The 20,031-nt window shown below is 39.4% G+C and overlaps 1 protein-coding gene across 1 annotated transcript in view; it reads right to left on the reverse strand.

Moving 5' to 3' along the window:
* Window positions 1–748: 748 nt before the first annotated feature.
* The window catches only part of dtnbb (dystrobrevin, beta b), a 40,041-nt gene continuing 20,758 nt past the window's right edge, over window positions 749–20,031 (reverse strand). Inside the window, exons 12-21 of the mRNA XM_032500916.1 lie at window positions 16,929–17,003; window positions 12,472–12,562; window positions 11,414–11,502; window positions 10,154–10,267; window positions 8,285–8,381; window positions 7,887–7,907; window positions 6,273–6,432; window positions 5,705–5,794; window positions 5,358–5,411; window positions 749–4,375 (exon numbers count right to left, since the gene is read on the reverse strand). Coding sequence (XP_032356807.1) covers window positions 4,350–4,375; window positions 5,358–5,411; window positions 5,705–5,794; window positions 6,273–6,432; window positions 7,887–7,907; window positions 8,285–8,381; window positions 10,154–10,267; window positions 11,414–11,502; window positions 12,472–12,562; window positions 16,929–17,003 — 817 coding nt within the window. The 3' untranslated portion in view covers window positions 749–4,349. The remainder of the gene's footprint in view (window positions 4,376–5,357; window positions 5,412–5,704; window positions 5,795–6,272; window positions 6,433–7,886; window positions 7,908–8,284; window positions 8,382–10,153; window positions 10,268–11,413; window positions 11,503–12,471; window positions 12,563–16,928; window positions 17,004–20,031) is intronic.

The raw sequence follows: 20,031 nt of genomic DNA on the forward strand, positions 1-20,031 counted from the left end.
ATTGGGAGAAACAGTTTGTGTTTAAAAGAAGTTGAAAAAGAGGAAGCTTGTGAAGGACAAGTTGGAAACAAGAGACAGTGTGATTTAAGGGTTTAATTTATCTCAATGTCCATAAGAAAAAAAAAAATTTTAACGAAATTGTGAGCACATTTGCTCTTTCTAGCTTATTTTGAGCTGAGGTCTCAATCAGAAATCATTCTACAGACACACACACTTATATCTGGCCGGACAATGAACACAAAAACTGCATTGGGGGGAAATACCACACCTCGCTGGTGAAAGACTGACTCTGGTATGAAAGTAAAAGTATCAATACAACAATGTATAAATACTCCATTACAAGTCCCATATTCAGACTTACTTACGCCATAACAACTAAAATTACTCATTATGCAACAAAATGCCTGCTTCCAGAGTATTATATCATTTATTACATCAATCTGAGCATTGGAAAGAAATGATTGATGCATTACTGTGTAAGCAGCATTTTATTGTAGCTGGTCAGTATCAAGCTAAATTGAGCTACTTTACTGTATATACTTCTGGATGGTTTAATCAATAATAATGCAACTTAAGAAAAGAAAATATCAAGAATAAGTACTTACAAAATTACACTTACTGTAAAAATGTACTTTGTTATTTTCCAACACAAAAAATGATGCATGTTTGATAATGATAAAATGATTAATCAGCACCTAGTAATGACTAAAGAAATGACACCAACAATCATGACATGAGCAGTCAAAGCCATATTTTAAATCTTTTTAATATATCTCACATTTGATTTATTTACAAAAGACAGTGGCTTTGTGACATAAAACTGTTGTAAAATCAACATGAGAAACAAATGTGTACCAGAAGCATAACCGTACAGAACACATACATAGATAAATAACATCAGGGGAGCGTTGCCGTCAAGGTTGTTCCTCTTTGCACATTTCCTCTCTGCAAACAATAAAAGGCTCACAATGTCTGCACCTCTGTATGACCGGCTGGGTTTCATCTGTGTGACACCGAGTTGTTGTGACTGGGTATACTGCCTCCATGTCGGCTACGAGTGAGCCTATCAGTAGATTTGGATTGTGTTGTTTGTCTTTATTAATTATTAAATGTTTTTTTTTTTCCCAGCAGTGGAAACCATTAACTTTCAACATCTCCAGGCATTCTGTGAATAAACTATGGGCAACAACACCATACTAATACAGATATACTTTGATATATACCTGCCATTTGTGTGACACACAATATCTGCAAACAGTTTGGCACAAATGTAAAGGCTGAGCTTGAGATTTCCCCAAAACACATTAACTAAACAAATAAAATCTGTACAAAGTGACAGACCTAAAGGCTGATAGATGATCTTATTTGCTGAATGGTTACTTTTATACAACACTTTTACAGAACAGCTACAGGCACAAACTGAAAGAATGAAAATAATTCAAATGTGTGGCCAGAGTGAAGGGGAAGACAGTAAGTCTTTACATTTTGACCTCTGAATTTGATTAATTTCTGGACCTTTTTCTACTGAACTGTTTTGACAGCAGTGGTCCTTCATGGTTTCTGCTTTCTTCAAATTATTTAGATCTTGGGTGACAATGCAAGCACGAGTGTGCACGTGATTCTCTGCTTTGACAAACTCATTACAGTGACTATACTCCACTAATACTAAACAATAATGATGACATAGAGCAGAACAGAGAACTGAATAAAAATATCACATTAAAAATGTAACAAAGGAGCCTCTTTTTGTTCTTTGTCTTGACACAGTGTAACAGGTTGTTGAAACCTTATACTTATAGCTTAGCTTAGAGGATAGGCTTACTGTACAGATCTCAAAACAAACCGTTAATGCTCTTTAGTTCGATTCAGTCAGGTTTAACTTCCTTTCAGAGCAGGACATTTTACTCCAAAACTGCTCCCTGACCTTTATCACATTGCATTCACTAAAAACCAAACATTGCTCATTTTATGAGATGAATGGCTACCCTGAAGGACAAAAAACATTGAACCAGAAGACAAAAATGCAAAGGTGACTTAGACCTTACTCTAAATAAACATCCTCCCTGGTTGACAGCTACCTCTGTACCAAACTGATCTCTTTGCTTTACCGTGAAAGACAGAAATTCACACACAGGCAAAACTATATCCACCAACATGCTTCACCAAATAGCACTTAAGAAAAACCTCTCCTAATGATCCACATTCTTTACCTAGCATTTAACCACTTGCTGTTGTTTTCCTCTATTTATTTATTTAAAGAGTTTCATTCCTATTCCAATTTACAAATTGACTGGGGAAATTAGCGTAAAATGAACTACATTAGTGACTTTTTAACTAAATCTTACAGCAGGGACCACAAGCAATTTTTATTTGTGAACAACAGTGGTTGTGTTTTGGAATGAAACTCCATTTTTAATCATCACTGACCTTTACTCTCTCCATCTGTGGCCAATAACATCTAGCAGTCAAAGGACAATACCACCATATTTTAACTAGAGTAGCTCTGCAGTCCCTGAGCACCAACCTTCATTGCACATACACATGTTCATTATAACTTCATTAACTAGATAAAGCTATCAAAGCATTTCCTACTTTGCTCACTACGACCTTATATCCTCACGTACTGTGTAATTGCTCATTTTGTAACTGACAACTAAAACTCAATGCCTAGTTCATTACTATTTAAACATCCTGAGGTGCTTCCCTACACTTTTAAAACAATAAATACTGAGGCTGCCGGCTAGTCAGGTGTGTTCAGTTAGGTTTTCACAGGCAGGAAACAGCAACTGGGCTCATTGTGTTTGTAGGGCCCCTTGGTTTCCTTTAATCGCACAGCCCTCTTATTTGGAAGGGTGGCTCGACAAGAGCACAGTAGCAGCAGTACAGTATGTGACTCACTGGGTGTGTTTACATGCATGCAGTATTCTGGATGCCACCTATTATTCCTGTTTAAGTCTGCATGGAGATAAGTTGCCTATGTGCGTCTTTATGCTGTAATAACAGATATTCCTGCACACATTCATAGAAATAATATTATAAGGGAAACCTCTCCTAGAGAGAGGTGCAACCAACTTATTTCATTATTTTTTTTTTTAAATGATTAAAGGAATAGTTCAACATTTTGTTGAGAAAGCGGAGCAAGTAGATAGCTTAGCTTAAAGACTGGGAACAGGGGAAAAGAGCTTGTCTGACTATAGCTCCTTTTTGTTTAATCTGTATGAAAACAAAGCGTAATAACGAGTTACCAATAAGTTGTGGTTTTGCCTGTCAGCCTCACTGACAGGCAAAACCGGCCAAAAACTCAGCCAAGAAACAGTCCAGCATGCGACATCATGTAACACCACAACTTGTTGTTTTTACACTTTGGTTTTTGTATGGATTAAACAAACGAGATATAACATGTTAACTATTGAGCTTTAGTGGTGCTAGTAGGTGGATTGTGTTACCTCTGCGCAGAATAAAGCTAGCTGTTTTCAGCCTTGATGTTAAGCTAAGCTAAAAGCTTAGCCAGGCTAGTTGTTTCCCCAATTCCAGTCTTTATGCTAAATTATGCTAACCTCCTTCTTCTAATCTTCAAGCTCCAGCTTCACATTTGATGCACAAATATGGGAATGCCATTGATCTTATCCAACTTCTAGACAGTAGGCGAGACAGTGTCTTTCCCAAAATGTCAAACTATTATTAATTGACAGTGTAGCAAATCCAGAATTCTGCTTTGTTCTTAACAAACTTCAGAATATTATTTTGCAAGTGAACACACTCAGCGGGAATTCTGAGGCAAGACACTTCTGTCACCCCAGCTATCACTATAAGTCCCACAGTTTGCTGGCATAGCGTGGTACAGTACCTAAATCCAGACTTGAGTGCAACTTCATGCAGAAATTATAAAAAAGGAGAAAAAAAACACTAGCGCTAATCATACAAAAGCAACAACAGGGAACATGTTGTCACCTTCATGTCGGGGCGTTCCCGTGGTCATGTGTTTGTAGTACTTTATATACAGAATGATCTGCTGCAATGGAACAGTTGGGGGGGGGGGGGGCACAGCAAGCCATTCCTTAGCAGTCATGAGGGAAATCATTGGGTAATTACAGCAGATTCTGTTTACAGGACAACATAGACACTCGCTAATTAGACACATCTTGCTACCTGCAAGGTGTGAAGAGACGTTTTTTTCACATAGTGAAATCTTGTTAGATTACAGCATGCATTACTCTACGTGCTAATGCCAGGGGTGGTTGTTGTTGTTGTTGTTGTTGTTGTTGTTGTTTGTGTTGTTGTTACTGTTACTGATTCTTCCCAGTTGATGACTGTATGTCCTTACAGGGTGGAATGGTGTTCTCTTGTCTTCAGTGCTTCTGTACTCTCAACGTGCCTGGATACACACACAGAAGAGCACATTAAGTGGTGCTGACATTCTGCATAGTCTGAATTAATTTGTAAAAAAAAAAAAAAAAAAACAGTATAAATGACTCTTTGGCAATGTGCCATGGTGCCTTGCTACTTTGGATGGAGGGTTGTAACAGACACTCACGATAAAGAGCAAAAGAAGTATTTTATTGGCTAATAAAGGTGCAGCCAACTCTTCCGATCCATCAAATGCCGTCATAATTAACACAACTACTTTTTGTCCATGCAGTTGCAGAAAATGTACTTCATTTCATAACTTGTTCCTATACAATTATTACATACAGAAGGCAAGAACGACCGTGGTTGCAATCCTTTTACTTCATCCCATTATCTCGAGATCATGAGTTAATTATCCTCTTATCTCAGTATATCAGTCATTTTCACGTGATGGTGGGTTAATTATGTTGTTATCTAAAGAAAACAAGTTGTTTCCCAAGATATAACAGCAGGTTGTTTTTACTCATAATGACGGGTTAATTACCTCGTTATAACATCAACATAATTTTTTTTTGAGATAATGGCATAATTAGCACATTAAAATGGCCTTTAATTCTATTTTGAAAACAAGGTATTTATCCTGTTAACTAGAGAAAACAACCTGCTGTTGTATTTTGGGAAACAGCTTGTTTTCTCAATAATTTAACCATTATCATGAGAAAGCCTTTTTAATATCAGGATAAGCAACCTTTGATCTCGAGAATGAAATAAACCACGGAAGTTCTAGGCTTACCTACTATGTTATATATGCACAATATGATAGTAATTAATTATAATTCCTATTTTTTGTTAATTTGCTTCAGCTAAAAAAACGAGGGAAATACTGTTTATGGTTTGGCCAATCTTTATGATGAACACAAATAATTCTGTCTTTGAGTGGCATACTCTTATTAGTATGAGTGGCTCTGAGAGATTAAAGTAGGGAACTGTTAGCATGTAGGTAGACTTACCTCTGTCCCCACCGTTCCTCATGTTGGTCTCCTCTTCCACTCCCACGTCATCAACTGTCAAAAAAACAACAACAGAGATTTTAGCAACAATGGACTTCATTCACCAAACATTCTTAAGAACAAATTTAAGAAAAAAACTTAGCAAGATTTTGGCGAATGAGGCCCAATGTTTTTGGTCATTATGTAAAAACTCAAAAAATATCAAGGGCAACAAATCAGAAGCAGGTGTGAGAGTGACAAACATGCAGAGAAAGATATCTCATTAATAACATGTTAAATTACAGGAAGCAAAATCATAATCCATATCATCAACCGGACTCAAATTATGAAACGTGTTATAGACTTACCTGAGTGGAGCTCTTTCACCAGCGATGACATGGTGTTTGTGATTGAGTCAGCAGCTACTAATAGATCATTCCGAAGATTTCTAGGTACACCTAAAAAATGGAGACATTATCAAATCAAAAACAAATGGAGTTTTTAGTCTTGCAGTGTAATCATGTAGAAGTGTGAATAGGGAAGATCACTTGAAGTGCATTTCCTGGTGGCAGGTGTGGAGTAAGTACTCAGATCTTTTTACTTAAGTAAAAGTAGAAAAGCCAAAGCCTAAATACTCCATTACAAGTCCTGAATTTAAAATGGTACTTAAAAGTACAGAAATATTATCAGCAAAATGTACCTAAAAAATCAAAAGTACTTATTATGCAGTATGGCTCCTTTTACAGTGTTGTACTATTGTGTGAGTGTGTATATATACATATATCATTCTATTTTTATTACTAAAGAATACATGTAAGAGCATTTAAACCTTTAGTTTGTCAATCTATAGTCAGTTTTAGATACTATGTATTACACTACAAATCGTTTGGTCCATATCTTAAATAACTAGCACTTTCGGGTGTTGGTGCACACTACCCTGAGCAAAGGCCTCAAGCACATCCCCTCCCACCCCTGCCAGGCAGTCCTGTGGTGTGTGAGTCGGGGTGGACCCAGCTGAGGTGGAGCGAATGGGCATGGGCATGGAGCAACCTGCACCGTGACTAGGGGAGGAATGAGGGGAGCTTCCAGACTGGGACTGTAACATAAAATTGCCCGTGATGGTTACAGTATCTTCAGCAAATCAACTGTTGAGCCTGTCCGCTCACATTACAAGCTTGTTTCACCACGGTAAGTCTTGAAACAGGTGTTGAAGAAATAGTTTGACATTTTGGGAAACATGCTTATTTGCTTTCTTGCTGAGCCGTCCTACATACCACTCTGATCCACTAGACCCACAACTTGTCATTATTACTTTTTTTTGTGTGTGGATTAAACACAGAGATATAACGCCAAATATCAACATAGCTACATATTTGCCATACAGACATGAGCGTGGTCTCTCTTGGCCAGAAATCAGATTTCCCCAAATGGCCAACTATTTCTTTAAACTCAGTGTAGTCTTCTTATCATACATAATGTGAGAAAAAGATGTTCATGAGTTGGCTGCAATTTGCATCAGCAAATACATACTATAATATCGAAAGACTGAGATGTATACATCATTTTGTATGTGTTTGGCCATGACAGGTGCAAAAAAGACTAGCCGACCAATGTTACTAGGCATCTTTTTGCTGTTGCATAGTTAGCAGATAGTTTGGCATATTTGGTTATTTTCATGACATATTGGATCTTTGATCTGCAAGGCGCTAGTCAATCTGGGCTTCTGATAGAGAGATAAAACCCAATTAATCTCTACATCAATAAAGCCAAATCTGGAACAACTGCATTCCAATGGAAGATGCCGTATTGCAATCACAGATTGCAGCTTTGAGAAGTGATGACCTTTTTTGCTTCTTACGGTGACTTTTATTAAAACAAACTTAGACACAGATGTGATCACAATAACTTAATCCTTATAGGGAGAACAAACAAAAACAATGGTTTAAAGGCAATAAAACCTTCTGGAAATCCTACACTGGCTGGCTATGTGTCTACAGTTCACCTTTACTGCACTGAGGGGGTAATGAGAAGCATGTGTGGGTGAGAGACTGGGGCCTGTGCTGAGATGAGAGATATATCTCCCAGAGAAAGGATCACTGTGTGTCTCTGGGACTGCTGCAGGCCCATGTTGATGGCTCGGGGCCAGGCAGCAGATGGCCAACCAGACTGCAGTCGCATTAGAAGGGAGGTTGTTAGTGCCGATGAAAGGAACAGGTCCCTGACATTTGGGCTAAGAAAAACACAGTTCTCTCAACTTGTTTCGACCATGGACCTGAGAAAACAGATTTGAAAGATTGTGTCACAGTCTTTAATTTTAGCTCCCCAATAGTGCTGGCAAGGATGTTGTGGAGTAGCCCGGATAAAAGGACTAGATCATTGTAACCCAGTTAGAGAGTGGTATTCTATTATCTTTCTTAAAATCCTTCTTAAAATCTGTTAGGACTTCCTTCAATCACATCTGTGTGAAGGGGGGAACACAGTTACATTAAACTAAGTGCTGAGACTAGAGCTAGGTATTGAGCCTTGCAAACTGAATTAAAGGCAACTTACAGCCTGCTTCTGTTCCTCATCCTATCAGCCAGCAAAGGTAAGCAGTGAGAGAGAGAGCAAGAAGAGTGAGAGCAACAGAATTAAAGCAGCGGAAGAAGAAGAAAAAGAAGAAAGGGTTTTCTGCATGCACCATACGGCACATTAACATAACTTAAGATCACTGCCATGTCTTGGTTTTAAAGAGTTAAACATGCCAACGTCTCATTTAATCAAACATGCCACCAAGCTTTAAAACCGAATCATGTAAACTATATGAGCACTGACAAAACCTGTAAAAATGCTTATTTTAATTTAGGACAATGGCTTACTGTTTATGCACCATCCTACAGTAGGATATCAATACTGATTTAGAGGCCTTTTTATCACTTAATTCTTCACGAAAGAAGCGGTCGTCTTACCTTTAGAAGCCTCATGAGTCCCTCCAGCTGCACCATCAGCTCCCGTCTGCTCTCTTGCAGAGCCGACATGCGCCTCTCCAGCTCGTCTTTCCTGTGTCTGCAACAGAGGACAGAGTTTGGGGATACAGTCATACACAAGAGGAAGTTCTGCTTTGATCGGACAGTAAGAAAACACAATGCACAGGTAGACATCACACTGTTCATGAAAACCCCTCTGTGCTTTAACAAAGCAGTGTGCCTTGATTGTTGGAGAAATCCGTTCCCATTTTTGGCCATTTTTGTGAGCAGTTTGAGGATATATGTCTGTAAAGTATTTCACAAATACCTTTATTTCCTGTAGGTGTGTTACGGTTTTTCTTTTTTATTTGCTAAACAGATTTACCTTAGGGTCCAATAATTCAGGGATCTGTTGCAGACACAGTTATTGCATGTTGAATGTATGTAGTCCTATTTCATTTGCATCAGGCCACAGTACTGTACAAAAGAAGGGGTCTCAAAGTTCCCAGGGACCCAGATCTTGCATTAAAGACAATTTCATAAAAGCCCAAACCTTTTTAATTCACTGTTACATCTGGCCCCAAAATAACTATTTTAAAGGCTTTTCTTAGCATGGCTACAATATTGGAGAATACGTTTGGGCTTATTTTCCCTACATTTAACATTTTCAAGCTGCACATAGCTGCAATACTGGTCAACATAAATACTCAAACTTGTGGCTAACAGAAGACTGATTTACTGTGGTGCACCTGACACTAAAATGTCACTTTATGAACCAAAAATGTTGACCTGGAGTACAATTGATTATATGTTCATGTATTCTCCAGGAATACAATCTCAGCAGAATCACTACTCTAACAATGCAGAGCAGTATTTCCGGTATCAGGGAACAAAGTGGCCCCTGCAGGTAACTTGAGTTTGACAGTTATTATTTGGCCATCTTTAAGGTGAGGATTCTGGATTATTATCACCCTCCGGTGTTCACAATGAGTAACTGCATTTTGCAAAAAGTTTCAAAGAGCCGTAGCAATCGTGTGTTTGGAGTCGACCTATCAAAAATTCACAATCATCTGCAGGCTGGAAACACCTCCGCTGTTTGTGTATCTCCGGGCTGAATAAAGGCAACATCAGAGCCGTCCAGCCAGGCCCCCAACACAGCACACAGTCTGTGATGCTATATTACTACTCAATAATGTCCTGGTAGAAAACCGGAATCACAAACAGGCACAATGAGGGGAAAGATCTTTGAATTAAACTAGGAAAAATAATAAGTGGAATAAATGTATCTCACAGTTTTATTACTGTTTCAAAATAAAACCTAGAATTAGATTCCTGCACAACAATCATCTAACAAGCCAAAGAGTAAGGAAGTATAATTCAAAGTCATTTCTAGTTCTGCTATAAATGTTAACAGTGACCCAGTATTTATTGGTAGCCAATAATTTATGTTATAAAAACATTTAATTAATGTAAATTTTAATATCTAATTAATGTAAAATTTAAATCTTTGACACAACTGTTGACCATGAACCTGACTGCTGATTTATTATTTAGGCAAGACCAGACAAACAAGAGTCATTCAGGGCAACACAAGCTGTCACACGTTTCTTCCAAGAAGTGAACCCAAGGGTCTCAGCGCCCTGCCAGCATGATAAATACCCACGCTGCTGCAGTGGCTGCAGCTGTGGCTGCTGCTGGTCAAGCTAATTCAAAAACACCTGAATTAGCTGGCCATTATTTCAACCTGAAGAATGAGTCAAGCCTACATTAACAGCCATGAAGTGGTTGCACTACTAGATTTCCTTAATATATGGCTTTTTCTTCCTGTTGTTGGGATAAAGACGCTTGAGCGGGTGTTAGCGATGATGATACCTGAGGAGCCGCAGTTCAGTCAGAAGTGTGGGGTTCTGCTGGGCCTTTTCTGGGGTTGGCTGAGAGGCCTGCTCGTGTTCCAAACGCAGCCGCTGGATCTCCTGGAGGATCTCCCTGAATGAGTTAGTCAAAGAGTTAGTCAATCAGTAAACACACACACACAGACACACACACACACACACTCTGCCGGTCAAAAGTTTGGGGTCACTTACAAATTTCCATACCACTCTGATCCTAGTGGGGGGCTGATCTTTAATGCAATATCTACATTGCCCATTATCAGCAACCATTCATCCAAAGTTCCAAAGGCCCATTCTGTTTATTAATCTGATATCATTTTAAAAAACTTACCGAGTTAACATTGGATAACACTTTTGCAATTATCTAAGCCCATTATGCACTCTGATCTGCTGCCCTGGTTAAAAAAACAATGCAACTGATCTCAGCTGGTATTTTGTCTATAATGGAGTGCAATGGAAATGTCTGTGACCCCACACTTTTGACCAGTAGTGTGTGGATTATTTCCTGAAATTGAAGTAATACAACAATTTCAAAATCCTGCATTCTAAATTATATTTATAAGTACAGAACAATTTTTTTGGCAAAATGTGCTTCCATGTACATTAACAAAGGGAAACGTGCTACTCATGGAGAAGCGCTGCTTTCATAGTGTTTTACTATTATTATTTGTGATGCACTAACAAGTGAGCAGCATTGAATGTACCTGGTTGCGGTAAAGCTAGCGAAATATGCATTTTAGAGTTAGTCTCCATTCCCCTGGTTGTCTTTCAAACTCAGTGTGACAAGACATCATTGGGATTTATTGCTATCAGCCCAAAATCTGGCTAGCTGTTTCCCCCGGTTTCTAGTCTAAGCTAAGCTAATCGACGCATTAGCCATATATTTTCTGGACACATATTAGTGTGGTATCAATCTTCCCATCTATCGCTTGTTTAAATTTGTAGTAATTTGGAGTAGTTTTATATGGTATGTTTTGCATGTAAAGTCTGAAACTGCAGAGTAACTAGTAATTATAGTTATCAGATTAATGTAGTGGAGTAAAAAGTAGTAGATTGTAAGTCTATAGTGGCATAAAAATGTTCAAGAAAAGTACAGGTACCTAGAAACTACAGGATATTTAAGTACAGTAGCCTACTGAAGTTGACTAGGCTAACAATACTACACCACTACAACCCCCCCAGCCAACCATTCAGTTAAACAGTACTGATTTGTTTACGGTGGTTAAATGATAAATTGTACCTGTTTTTGTTCTCCAGCTCTGCAATCAGCTGTCTCTGTTGCTTATTTGCATCAAAGTTGAAGCCCAGATCTGTTGGAGGACATTGTTGCTGAAAAACATAATTAGCATAGTATGACATTAACAACGGTGGGAGAACAAAAATCAAACAACAACAGCTACCTTCTGACCATAGTGAGCAGTAATGACTCAGCTGGAGACTTATTATGTTTCTGCATAAACAAGGAGCCATTCCATCTCACCAAAGCTTTCCTTTATACCTTCATATGAAGAGATGCAAAGTACAGATCCACTCTACGTGATTCTTTTCTGCCTTAAGCAAACTGTTCCTGGGAGTTGAAGTTAACTTCTCTCCTGAACTTTTTATGTACACAAGCTTCTACCTTCTACTTTTTATCAAAGACCCTTCATGGTGTTTATTTAGTCATTCATATTTATTGTTTGTAAGGCCTTTGAAATTATAAACCTTAAGATTTGTATGAACTCAAACTGCATTTTGATTCTTTAATAGCTGTTGATGTATTCACATTCTGTAACTATCTCTCCATATTGTAGTTTTATTTGGTAGTGACGGAGTCCACCATTCCTGCGCTGGATTCATATTGCCTACCTACGTGTGAGGGATTCACAGAGAAAATGCATGTAATCCAGCACAGTTTTTTCTAATTGACATCAGCCTCATTGTTTACTGTTCAGTCAGAGCTTTACTAATTTGGATTGTATGTATGTAATGTGGATTTTATTGTGAATCAGTCACAGGAAACATATTTTGTATTAGTCGCCATTGCGTTGACCATGACCACCAAAAATGTTACTACAACAAGATATAGACAGCGGAGGATTTTTAATACAAAATTTACTGGACAAATAAAACTGCTGAGAAATTAGAGCACTTATAGTTCCTCAGTCGGACATGTAAGCGTGAGTAGTCTTTACACTGCAGCTTAAGTCTTGGAGTTCTCCAGTCACAATGAGGCCCCTAACAATAAATTGTCAAAGCTTTAGATGTGAAATGCGGGTTGACTCAAGCCCACCACTGGCAGTCCTGCGAGACACTCACTGTGGAGTTTCCCGCCTCGGCTGCCAGGCGGGCAGCGTATCGAGCGATGAGGCGGTGCTCTTCATCTAGCCGGCTGGGACTCTCCAAGACACTGCCCAAAGTCATAGACAGAGAAATACATCAACACACATACAGCAACACTGACTCTAATGTGAAAAGATCTTATGTAAGTAGAAGGGAAAGTTTGCAGAGTCAAAGTGATCATGTAAAACTTTTATCATTAAGGTGCCCTTAATATATGACACTTGGCTTTGACTCCTGTGTTGATAGACAGTCTGAGATAATTGGACATAACAATGAACTGAAATGGCTAAGAGAGAATGCAGCATGCCAAACGTATTTGTGGCTTTGCCAATCTCCGTTCTGGCCATTTCATCACTGACTGGAAATGTCAAATAAGGCATGAGACTTTAAATGATCATGGGTGTGGCATATGGTGTGGACAGATGACAGGACATATGCTGTCCCTTCACGGCAGGCGGTCTGCAATGAAGAGTGAAGGAGAGCTGAAATGGTGCTGGGCTCCAGCTAACTGACTGGAGAGTGAGTGATGGTTAAGACCATTAAACCTAATCTGGCTTCAAACCTGCTGCAACAACAACAACCGTGGCTCCTGCAGCTTTGACTACCCAGGTCCTAAACACACGGCAAACCAGCCTTTTAATCCACATTTGTGTTAAAATCTTATCTTTTCTCAAAGCAGATTAAAAAAAAAAAAAAAAAAAAAAAAAGCTGCCAGTGCACTGCTCCAGCTCCTTCCTCGCTTGTTTCAAGGTTTTTTTTGGCCCAGTGATGATATCTTAAAATACTTATTCTACTTGTTTCAAGATAGTGTCATCTTACTCAAAAAACATTCAGTTGGTCTGCGCTGTCAAGAAATGTTTTGTAAAATGGGGCACTTTCTAAATAATTTACAGTCTTATCCTCAGGCTAAAGCATAGACAGCCTGAGGTTTCTTGTAAAATTAAAGTAATACATTAACAGACATTAGAGAGCTGCTTGGGTTGGCTCAAGAAAATGCCGTGACCCAACGAGGTCTTTTTGAGCTGCGCTGCATGTCTGGATCTTTGGGCTATCGTCAGTATGGGAGCTGCTCCATCAGGGAGTTTCCTGGCACCACCTTATGGTCTGTTCCAGGTTTTGGACAAAGTTGCTTGAATTGCCTTCCAGCCCTCCTGAAATGGCATCTTTCCCAGATACTTTTATTTTTGTTTCACATTTGAAGATTCCAGCCTTCCCCCCCCTCCACTCAAACACAATATCTCAGACACCACTGGTCCTCTTTTGGTTGAAAACATGAGAGATTGTGCTTTTTAAAGACTTTGTTCCGATTGGCCTGATGGTACTATAACTAAACATCAAAGCTTTAAGAGGAGCATCTGGAGGGATGATGCATATTGTTCCTGATTGTGGTTGCAAAATTTATGGTGGATGTTTATTTGTTAATATGACTGATGGTCAACATCAATATCCTGATATTAATAACAATACATTTACAGAATGTTGTACATGTATGTCCAATTTCTTTGTTTTTCTAAAGACAAATGTCATACTTATCATTGCTCTATCTGGCAAAGTTGGATGGACTGTCTCAAGGGGAAGAAGGGACAATCTTCTCGCAATATCAACTACAAAGCCCGGTAGTTCAAGTTTCCAAATCTTTCTTGTCTCATTATAATCTGTAACTTGAGATTTTGCATTGGTTAGGGGTTTCACAGATCTGATTTGCCACTTCTATATCTGCTGTGATAATGATCTTATAAACTGCTTTAGATATTGGCCATTTCTTGACAATTTCCCATCTCTTTTGTAGAGTTTAGTGTGGCATGTGTGTCATGGTGCCGACTCATTTTATTTTATTAACACATTAATCCCTGGCCTGATGTTACCCTTATAGGAAAATGATTCTAATAAGCTCCACTCCATTTATAAACAGTAAAAATAAAATAAAATAAATTGTAAAAAACTGTATTTTTACTGTGGATAAATGCTAAATAGGGCGATTTCAAGTTAATGTTACCAAATGTAGGTAAAATCACATTTACAGTAATTAAATCACTTTCTTCCACAGTTATCCATTATTTCAGACAAAACTCTTAACACGTGAGACAAAACATTCTATAACTCAGGGAGAATAACAACATATTATATTATTACAATACAATTCCACTGGAAATCAATACATGATCATATTGAAATATTGCAAAGCCTCACTAGTTCCATTTTGAGGTATTTAGCACAATTTGTTTTGATGTTAAGGAATGTTTTTATTAGCTTAGCTCCTTAGCTTTTATGTTAAGCACGTGTCACAATATTAAATATTTTAGAAGTTCTACATCATAACAACTCCTAAAAGAAACACAAACTGCTGTGTTTCCACTCTGACTCACATTCGGTCAATTCTCAGTTAACTCTGAATTAAAACTCATCAGGCTCAAGACAGCCTTATTTCTTTTTTTAATTTTATCTTCTGCCGCCGTGGTTCTGCATGACTAACAGGTAATAAATTGCAGTTTGCCCTTGGAGGACGAGCTAGTGGTGAGCAATTGTCTGTGAGAGAGAGAGTGAGAGAGAGAGAGAGAGAGAGGTGGGAGGGAGGAGATGCCATGTCAGCAGAGCTGACAGTATCAGAGAGCAGACTGTGATGGAGGCTGGAAGCACAACAGCCACAACTTTGCATGTACATTCAGTTTCAGCTCTGCACTGACACACATTAGTGAATGTGTTCTGTATGTTTCCTCTGAATGTGAAAGTGTCAACAAACAGAGGACAGCACCGGTGCCTTTTTTTCAGTTTGGGGCTCTTAAACTGAGGCAGAGCCACAAGGAGCTTTGCATTATTCAGTAGTAGCATCTTTGACTCATAAGTCCTTCATGTGAAAGCAGACAGGCCAGTGCCGGGTAATTATAATAATAGATTAATATTTACAAACCAAATGTGACACAGTGAGAGGCTGGTAGGGACTGGCCTTCTGTTCTCTGCAACCAAACCTAAGAGAAACCTGCTTCTTCCCTCCATTCAACACCTGTTTTTTTACCAGTATCCACACTGACTCTCTCAACACAACCTATTTTGGAAGCGTCGCGGTGGCTTAATGCGCAATTTTTGCCCTAAATATGGCTGCTTTGTAGTTGTTATGCCCCCCCGAGGTAACAGCATCCTCGGTGCATGACATCTTCCCAAAGCAGCTCTGACTCACGGAGCAAAATGCCAAGACAAAGGTTATCAGACTTCTTCATTACAGCCACAGTGAAACAAACCTCAGGAGAGCATCGCCTTGCTCTGGTACATGCTGCGACACATTATGTCTTCCACTGACCTCCACGGGTCTGGATGCTAGGCATCGTTCACCGCCTCGGGTGTCCCTATCTTGTCAGCTTCCTTCAATCCCGCTCTGTTTATACTGTCAGCCCTCGGAGACAAGACTGCACTGCTCAAAATGTTCATCTCTACAGGAAGCTTAATCTGGTATTGATTGTTGGCATCTCACTTTTCTAAACATAGATAGAAAATCTCCCAGCAGGGTCAGATAATTATACTCGTAAGGGAATAGTGGTGTTACATCACCCTTTACTATTACACATTTTAAGTTTTAGTTTTGCTTTGATGGACATTTTTTGCAGTGTGCATGCTGTCCTTCAGCTGTCTGGATCCTTGGTGTAGTACTGAATGATAGCCCGGCTCAGTCTTAGTCTGGATTTTAGTCAAACACCTGACCAGGGTTGATCTATTCTGTCTGTACATCAGACAGTGATGCCTCGTCCCTTCTAATGTGCTGCGGGGAAGTCCTGAGTCCCTGAGCAGTCCCATGTTGCAAACATTAATTGCCGGAAAGATGTTGGGGGAGAGATACTATACAAGAAAGGAAAAGTTCACCTGGAACAGACTTGTAGGACATAGTGCAGATACAATAAAGCCGCCTCAGACTGCCCTCCATAATCATTCATAACCACAATGTTCATTACCACTGTGAGCAAATAATAATAGAGGTGGCCTTTAACTGAGAGGGGCTGGAATGAGAAGACAATTAGGCTGCTTTCATGTAGCCCTCGCCTGCTTTCTGCTAACTCGATGAGGCTCCAATTCTATCCTAATCTATTTGTCAAATCAACAGTCTAAGTAGGAGTGCTCACATATCCTTCACGACAGCGTAACACGTTTTTCTCTAAAAATACACTAAAAAAGGCACGCTGCTCGGATCAAAACATTTGTGTCAATGTGAGGGAACAAATAACATCTGTAGTCTGATTTTCTACGCTTTTCTTGCTGTTTCCACTGATCAGAGAGTATCTGTTACCTATTCTGAGGACAGAGTGAATTCTGAGGGATTCAGCTTATTTTTGCATGTGTGTAACTTAAAGTAACATTTTGTCATCTTTTAAGAAATACATTTGCTTATTCTGAGGAATAATCAGAATAATATCTTTAAAAAGACATTCATGCCTGGCGGTGCTTACCTTTTGGTAGGAGTAGGTGCCCCAGAGGACATGAGCATTGTGTCGTTCATGTTGTTGGCCACTGGTTTCGGCTGACTAAAAGACAAGATTAGAGGTCTTTAATGCTACACTGCAGAGGCCTGTGGGGCTTATCACCAGGGAATCGAGTAGAGGGCATTTGCATTTTATTAGTAATCATGAATCAGCGATCCTGACTTCAATTTAATCCAACTGTACAAAGGAGAGTAAGAAAGGGAGGCAGGGGGGATTTTAATGAACTACTAAGTGTGGTTCACAGATTAGGCAACATGTTGTACTTGGGTTACTTAAAACTGGAGCAAAATAATTGACTTTTCCAGGAACAGCAATTTTTTTTAGGGCTATTAGCTTCAACCTAATTAACACGAGCAAGAGCAACAACAGCAAACAAGGAAACTAATTAAACTGGAAGTCTGTAAAAAACTAGGAAAGGTGACATTGTAGGAGGTAATTTGTGAGAGTAAACAAAGCGATGGGACCCATCTGGCGGCTGATTCGGTGGCCCTGGGAGCTCATCGGAGCCCAAATCCTCGGACCAAACAGTCTCATTAACGGATCAACATATCACTCTGCACATCTCAGGTACTCTCTGCTTCAACCGCCACAGAAAATAGCACTTGATTTCCATATCTCTGTAATCGCATCTCCTCAACCTGCACATAGTGTCTCACTGTAGTCGATTCTATTGTTATGGACGGTTTTATTTAAAGCACTTATTATCACTTAAAAGGCAAAGAACTAAACAGCATGGTGTCCTATTATGCTTATTTGTCCAATAAGCATTTTTGGCCAAACTCAAACTATTAATATCCACATTGTGCAGAATACTGTTATCAGCACAAGACAGTGATAGCGCTTGTTTTTGCTACGGTGCCACAAAGTGACTCAACAGCACCCACAGTCTTCTGTATATTATTGTGTTACTAAAAATAAGAGCAAGAGAAACTGCCCAATTTCTGGATCACTAATTATATTAAAATAATTTGTTAGTAGTTCACAAACCAAAGTACATATATTCCCTGCAATAATGGGGATGCTCATAGGGGTATAGCGTGTTCTTTTTGAAGACACATTGGAACTTTTTATTGGCTATATATACACTTAAATGTCCCTCAGGACTAACCTAAAATATTCAAAAGACAACTATGGACCGTCCTACATAAGTAATGTATGAATTATATTATGACTTAATCCTGCCAATTCTTATGTTTCAAGCAATAGTGTAACAGGAGTCACTACTCAAACCTGCACATGCTGCCTTATAGTCTCCTTCACAGACAGACTGTGTGCACAAATACTACATACTCTCATTTAGCGCTCATAACATTATAATGCACCCTGAAGGTGCAGACAGAAGAGGAGACACGGGGGGCGTCACACTTACCTCTGTTAGGAGAGAAAGCACCTACCTGGCTGGCAAAATACATCCAACTGCTGCTGTTGCCAGATGCCTAATCTGCCCTCAACTGAGCAAGCGAGCATCTCAATGTACCACACTGCTGCTGTCTCCAAGGAAACTCAGTGGTCACATGACTTCATGACGATGTGGATTCCTCTCATCTTCTCACCTCTCACACCTCTCTTCTCCATCTCTCTCTCTCTCCCTCTCTCCTCCTCTCTCCTCTCTCTCCTCCTCCTCTCTCTCTCCTCCTTCTTCTCTCTCTCTCTCTCTCTCTCTTCTCTCTCTCTCTCTGCTCTGACTCTGTCTTGTCACCTATCTAACGTGAATACACACTATAAAAGAGACGAAGTACCTCAGTTACAACTTATTTAAAAAAAAAAAAAACACATCTACTCTCATCCCTTCAGGAAAACTAACTGGCCTCTGCAGTTATACTTTAATTGAATTTACATATCCTAAAGTAGAATGAGTGTGGAGGATTTAGTGGCATCTAACGGTGAGGTTGCAGATTGCAGCCAAGTAAATACCCTTTCCCCTTTCCAAGTGTGTAGTAGAACCTACGGTGGCCTCCACTTCAACGTGAAAGGCCCCCTCTAGAGTCAGGGTTTGGTTTGTCCGTTATGGGCTATTAGAAGAGGACCTGCTCCCTGAAGGGCTCATTCTAAGTTACACAACGGTTCTTATTTTCAGGTGATTCTAGCCTAATGAAAACATATTATATTCCCATTTCTGCCAATAAAAACCTTTTAAATCCTACACTCTTCTTACGTAAAAGTATTTTCCTCTAAGATTTGGATTCATTCTAACAGGCGTCCTAACTCATTCACATCATTGTCTGCTCTCTGCAGCCCCGTGGTTCACTGACTGAAGAAAGGCTGATTTAAAGACACAGTCCAGCAATTCAACCGGTGCCTCAGAGGTCAAATGGGAGTGAGTTGCCACAACATTTAGGCACTAAGAGATCAAAGTCTGCAATGCGCTAAGCCTCGTGCTACCGGCATGCAGTGAATGACAATGTACCACCCCTTACTTGTACTTGGCAGTTGGCAGGGGTACAGGGGCATAATAAGTTGAAGCTTCATAAACTCACATACATTCACCTTATTTCTGACAAACGACGGATGCACGGCTGCCTTCAATTGTCCTTTGCTAGCTAGGAATAATATGAAAACATGAAGCATCTTCTCCTGCTGGCAAATGCGCTCCTATTTCCCAGAGCCTCTGCGATAAAAACCCAATGGATCACGCTCACAGAAAAGAGAATTGCATGCCTGTTCTCTCCATTTAAATGACATTGATGGAATTTGCATTGACCCGAAAAATAAAAAAAGATGTTAAAAACAGAGGAGGCATTTTAAAATTGTAATGGGATTTCTGGGGATTATATAGAGAGTGGAAAATTGCTAAACATTAAACATGGCACTGAGAATTTGACACTATAGTGCGTGTTCCACATTAATGCAAAGTACGATAAGGTGCCTCATTTCAACTCTATTTCGATGCTCAAAGTGTTTTTGCAGTAGCAGCGCTAAGTCAGAAGGTAAGAAGCCGTATCATAGATTTAAAGTTCCTGAGACAGACTGCATCTCAAACCTATAACTCCTTTCCAAAACACAAATCCTCCAGAATCTCACCAACAGTTTGAGTGGAGGGAAAATTCACAGCTCAGCTGGCTGTTAGTCT

The sequence above is a fragment of the Etheostoma spectabile genome, chromosome 20 (assembly GCF_008692095.1).
Source record: "Etheostoma spectabile isolate EspeVRDwgs_2016 chromosome 20, UIUC_Espe_1.0, whole genome shotgun sequence".
In the NCBI taxonomy this organism is placed as follows: Eukaryota; Metazoa; Chordata; class Actinopteri; order Perciformes; family Percidae; genus Etheostoma; species Etheostoma spectabile.